At 37.9% G+C, this 6623-nt stretch overlaps 1 protein-coding gene across 1 annotated transcript; it reads left to right on the forward strand.

Moving 5' to 3' along the window:
* Nucleotides 1-2156: 2156 nt before the first annotated feature.
* On the forward strand, nt 2157-4236 carry LOC139786523 (uncharacterized; the record flags this gene model as incomplete). The annotated part of the gene is made up of 1 exon (XM_071725678.1): nt 2157-4236. A coding segment is annotated over one exon (1827 nt), but the record flags the coding sequence as incomplete, so codon positions are not given.
* Nucleotides 4237-6623: the final 2387 nt, after the last annotated feature.

Genomic DNA, 6623 nt, shown 5'->3' on the forward strand with positions numbered 1-6623 from the left:
TGTCCCAAATCAATATTTTGAAAAACTGTTCGTTCACGAACTAGATACTTTAATATATTAAATAAATCTTTTCGCATTTTTGATTTCAGATGATCCAAATCCGAGCAGCAGTGATCATCGCAAAACCAGTTTTCCTTCAGGAGGATGGCCGTATCTTTTTTAATTATTAATATTTTTTATTAAAAATTTATGTTACATTCATAAAAATATATTCTCTCACATAGACCAATCCAATTTTAAACAAGTCTTATAGTTTATGCAAAAAAAATCACCTATTTTTCGGCTTCCTGACTAGGCATGACCCCTTAATATATTGAACAATCTTTTTGTTAAAGCAGAGAATATAGAAAAGTATATATACAATTTTATATGTTAGAAAGCATGAATACAAAGTATTCTCTGTTTCTACCATAATTGTATGATTACAATTATAAATATTATTTATTGAATGCGTGGGCAGCGGAGTCCCTCCCCAGCCCATACGTGTATGCGGAACGAGGTCTATAAGAAAAGTAATTTGCTAATATACGTGTATAGGCAGTACACATATAGGCGGGGGTGTGGGGGGGTGGACCTCAGTTTGCGTGGAAAGTTGAAAACCCGAACTGTACAATGATAGACCTTGTTTCGCCCTGTAAGCAAAGGTAGGATGGGGTAGATCGAAGCAAAAGTCACCCTACTCCATCCCGGCCTGCATATAGGGTAAAACAAGGTCTATCATTGTACAGTTCGGGTTTTCAACTTTCCACGCGAACCGAGGTCCACCCCCACCCATCCCTGCCGGCAGGGTAGGTGCGGTAGCCTCTCCTCCGCTTACATGTGTACTAGTCCAGTCGGCACGTTGTTAAAAATGACAAATAAATCGACTAATTACGACAAAGCTGCAAAAAATTTTAATCTCTTTATTTGGGTGTCAGTAATGACATACTAAGTTTCTGACCTCCCCCGTGGTGTGCTTTGGCCGCCATCTTGGAAGAAAGGGGTAAAAAATCGGTTTTTCGCGAATATCTCGGATTCCATTAGACTTAGGCTAAAATAGTTTAATACAATATTGCAGGGAATTAAATTCTCTACAGAAAAGGAAGTATAGGTTTTTTTCCTACGACCAATAATTTTGGCGCTAGAGCTGGGAAAAGTAGGATACTTTTTGTAACAAACGGTTTCAGCGACTTTATCTCGCCGTATCTCACTTCTCAGAGGCTGTAGTATACTTTTGAACTCGTTTCCTCACCACCTTGCGGTAGAGTTAGTGGCGCGTTTTTTTTTTATGTGGTGTCCCCTGTAGGTTTAATCCACTCAGTTTATTATTAAGATTATGAGAATTTTTTTGCCATGGTTGTCTTAATTATTTAATAATATAATTAAACTCGTGAAAGTGTCAACGATTTAAAACAGCGAATGCGAGTCAGGCACGGAACGTGGTGCGCAAATAAAAAAGAAAAAAACCGTTATAAAAAAACTACTGTGGCGAAAGCTTTTGTTACTAAAATCGTGTTAGAACACGGAATACCAGAGAAAGTACTCACGGACCAGGGTACAAATTTTACTAGCGAAATGTTCAAAAACGTGTGTAAATTATTAAAAATTGAAAAAATACAAACGACAGCATACCATCCAGAAAGTAACGGAGCATTGGAGCGGTCGCACCGCACATTAGCCGAATATTTAAGACATTATATAAATGAAGATCAGACGAACTGGGATGAATGGCTACCCTATGCGATGTTCACATATAACACAACCCCCCACACCACGACAGGATTTACACCGTTCGAGTTAGTTTACGGTCATCAAGCTATATTACCGACGGCTCTAACGAAACCGCCAAAACTGACATATACCTACGACAATTACGCAAATGAACTTCGAGAAAGAATACGCGCGACGAACAAAATAGCGAGAGAAAACACTAAGCAAAAAAAAATTAAGGCAAAACAACAATACGATAAGAAAACAAATATAGAAACATTTAAAGCGGGAGATCCAGTATTATTATATGACGAAACGGTTCGGCGAGGAAGATAAAAAAAACTAGAATCGCAATGGATAGGACCGTACACAGTAATGGAAAAAATTAACGACGTAAATTACATAATTAAAAAAGGACGAAAAACGTTACGCGTACACGCAAACAGACTAAAGACCTTTATTGAAAATTAAGAGCAAAAAAAAAAAAAAAAAAAACTATTACACAGTATACAACGCATAATAAGAGAGCGACCACTGACAGCTATGTCAGCCAAAGTAAAAATAAGTATTCTGACTACAGGATCACGACGCTCATTCTCTACCAGCACCTCGCAACAGAAGCACCGCCCCTACCACCATACGAAGTGATACAATTTATCAACGAGCCAGGTATCTACTTCGAAAGAATCGGACACCTGCAGCAGACGAAAGCAACGTGGAAATTAGCGATACGCATAGACGTAGCCGCATTAAAAAGCAGACACCAACAGCTCCAGAGATACTTAGAGAACACCGAGGAACTTTGCAAATATGCCACTGGAGACGCCAAAAATAAATGCCAGATTGCTCTCCAGATCAATAAGAGAGAAAACGATAAAACAACACGCGCCATAGAACATTTACAAACAATCTACAAGTCACCCGCATCTAAGCGAGGGTTAATCAATGCCATTGGAGAGATAAGCAAAACTCTATTTGGTACCATGGATGCTGAAGACGCAAAAACAATCAACGAGCAATTACAACTGCTTAATAATCAGCAAGAAACGCTACAGCACGCAGCAAAGAACCAGCTGAAGATCATCAACTCCACGCTAGGACATATGGAAAAATTGGAACATACGTTATCCCACAACGAAAATTTACTGGCAAACGTCACCAGAAAACTACACGACCAATTCATACACAGAGAAGAAATAGACGAACAATTAATACTGATAACCGCTATGATAGCCGACCTCACGACGGACATAAATGACATAACCGATTATCTAACATACGCAAAAAGTAACATCTTAATTACACGCGTACTTCCCATGGAAAACATAATCGCAGAATTAAAGGAAGCAACAGTACACCTAGCCAAAGGATTGAACTTTCCATTTAAAATTCAGATCGGAAACTGGAACACTATACAGAAATACATAGACGTAAGCGCGTACTACGACAAGGCAAACGTGTACACCATCCTAGCGTTTCCCATAGTAGCATACCCGATATATGACATTATAAAAATTACCCCCATACCGATACACTACAACCATAATGTATTCACATTGCTAGAACCCTCACACGCGTTGTTAGGAATAAACCGGGAAAATCACAATTATCTAATATTAAAGGACAGCGAACTAAACAGATGTAAGCGTGAAACCACGACAGTTGTATGCGATCAAAATTTCCCTGTATACCGTATAACTGAGAATGCGCCAAGCGAAGTGCAACTTTTTATAGAAACGCCTAAATATAGAGAAAACCGTAGACAACGCCATATCCTTTCAAACGTAACGTTTTGGATAGCATTAACCGAACCGCAAACATGGCTATTTTCCACTTCAAAAAAATCAGAGATAACGATCCAATGTAACGAACTTCCCGAAAATAAAATTAAAATCGAAAAAACTGGAAAAATTACATTGCGCAAGAACTGTAAATTAACTACGCCTGACATATTTTTAGAAACAAACAACCGAATTTATATTAAACAGATACAAATGTATTTACCGGAATTTAATGCAACTAATACCTTAGAGGAAAGTATAATTTTGGACAACAGATTAGACTCTGAAAGAGAAATCAAGTTAGAACCAGTAATCAGAGATCCGTCAGAATTAAGAAAGTTAAGTTTAAGTTTAGATGAAATCAAAAGGGAAGTGGAAAATAACCAGCCAAGCGCCTTTAGCGCCTTTACAAATAAAAATATTATATATCCTATAGGCTCCGCGACCGTAATCGTAACCGTAGTAAGCATCATAGTTATAATAATTTATGTAATAAAGAAAAAAAGGGAATAATTAAAAATTTAAAGGGGGAAACCATAGCATACATATTAGCATATAAGTAAACCAGATTGTAACCCCTCAAGAAAAAGAAAAAACAAAAATAAATAAATAACGAAAAACTTCGTAAACCTCAGTTTTTTTTTCCGCGGGGGAAGGGATGTTGTGAGCGCACAACGAATAATAGATTAAGTATTGCACTTGGCAACTCCGAGTTGCCTCCTATCGGTAACTTGACCCTAGCGACGAGGAACGCTGACGCGAAGACCTGCCCAAGTTTCGGGAATGACCAAATATGGTCATCCCGGACATTTGACCACGGTGCCAAAAACGCTGACAACGAAGTCAGCAACACCGAGCGGATAAAGAGCCCGCCTTTCCGACGAGTGGCGGGCAGTCGGTCGTCAGCTAGTAACGATACGAGAAACGTGCGTCTTATTCGAAAGTATTTTCTGTTACGCGAGTACCGGGATTAGCAAAGAGGAAACCGCATTAAACTTGTAAAAGGGAAATATATTTCACTCATTTATACATAGTGTTTTATTTGTTCTCCGACCCGAAATCCTAAAAGAACCTTGTGCCGGCACATCCCATCCTTGAGGCACAACAATGCTAAAATTTTAATTAAAAAAATTTGGTTTTCTGTAAAATGCACTATAGTCAAATTTTCCCCATAAATGACATTTCGAAACTATATGTATCCGGGGGTTTTTGAGATCGCTGATTTCGAATCTAAAGTCAAAGTACAGTATGCATTTTAGGCATTTTGAGGAGCACGCAGTTGGATTCATTTTTTTCTTTTAGTATCACATGCTGAATCTGAGAAAAATGGTTTTAAAAAATCGTAGAAATGTAGGAAGAGTTTTTAAACACATTATACCGAAGAAAGCAATGCAACGGTTGATTTTATCACTCTCGAGCCATTTCAGCAAATTTGTCTTATTATATTTTTATTAAAATCGTGGCTTTACTTGTACTAAATAAGATTTTGTGATGAAGGCTGGTATTGTAGAGTATCTATGAGATGAAATACTAGATAGATGAATTTATTGTTCCCCTTGGGGTTACAATCTACATATATACAGAGTGTTTCAGAATTGCACGGCACTACTTTAGGGAAATATTTTCTAGGTCAAAATAAACAAAAAAGTTTATATAAACATATGTTCCAAACTTATTTATTAGTAAGATATTAAACAGTAAAGATTATGTTTGATAGTAAAACATTTAAAGTTTGTTTTCGAAGTGGCCGCCGTTTTGTTGAATTCTTCTTGTGTGTTAATAGGTCTACAATAAACTAAAGACTTCATCCAACCCCATAGAAAATAGTCTAATAACATTAGACTATTTTCTATGGGGTTGGATACAATTTATTGTAGACTTATTGGTACGCAAGAAAAATTAAGAAATCGTATAAAGGAAGCTGTAGCAACTATCGGGAATAATCCTGATGCCATAAAACGTGCCAGAGAAACATATGGATACATCGTGCTAAATGCTGCATTCAACAAAACGGCGGCCACTTCGTAAACATACTCTAATCGTTTTACTGTTAATCTTTACTCTTTAATATCTTACTAATAAATAAGTTTGGGACATATGTTTATATAAACTTTTTTGTTCATTTTGACCTAGAAAATATTTTCCGCCGTGTGCCGTGCAATTCTGAAACACCCTGTATAACAATCACACTTAATCTAAACTTATCACTATCTTAACCTATTGTTCATGATATTGATTGACTCGCTTTTTTGAAAATAATACGTCGTTTATTGCTCATGATGCTTCGTACAATTTTTGCGTAACAATGTTAACTGCTCGGCGTTTAACGGACAAGAAAGCGTGAATAAACGTGTGGCTCGTCTCTACGCGGCGAGACCCCTCTGTTGGTGGCGCCATCAACTAATATCGGCGCTGCCTTCTCAGGGGTGCCGCTAGTATGGCACAAAATAGTTTTGGCGGGAGCGACAATCAATCCCAAACATATCGCCCCCCTTGAAAGGGCTATCCCTTTTAATATATAATAGTCTGCGTCGACTTCGAGAAAAAGGATATTCGCCCATAATAAAACCATATGTTATATATATCAATCTGAAACTAAAAAGGATGATTAAATATATGCCAAAGACAAAAACGCATTTTAAAAACATTTGCTAAAGGATACAATAAGCGCACTAGCGCTTTTATTAGTAAAGACTCCTTCAAAAATCCTAATCCTCCCTTTGCAATGGAAGGATACACAATTTCGTAATGGCCTCTTATATGTCCCTCTAGTGGTTTTAATCGAGACTACTCGGGCTATTCCATCTGCGCCAGGATAAATATTCTCTATGCGCCTAACAGTCCACTTTAGCGGCGAGGAATCGTCTTCTCGTATCATGACCATATCGCCGATGGTTAATTGCAGCCCTTTAGAATATCACCATTTAATTCGTTGCTGCAGTTGTTGCAAGTACTCGCAACTCCAGCGCTTCCAGAAGTGCTGGTAGATTTGATTGATACGCTGCCAGCGCGAAAGCCTATTAATTGGCACCTGCCTGACATCTTGTTGCGGAATAGATGTGAGAGAGTCTATAACTAGGAAGTGACCGGGTGTTAGGTATGAAAGATCGTTAGGATCATTGGAAAAGGGTGTCAAAGGACTCGAGTTCATAA

Source organism: Temnothorax nylanderi, unplaced genomic scaffold (genome assembly GCF_030848795.1).
Source record: "Temnothorax nylanderi isolate EJ_2023f unplaced genomic scaffold, tnyl_v1.0 TNYL_tig1065_pilon, whole genome shotgun sequence".
Lineage (NCBI taxonomy): Eukaryota > Metazoa > Arthropoda > Insecta > Hymenoptera > Formicidae > Temnothorax > Temnothorax nylanderi.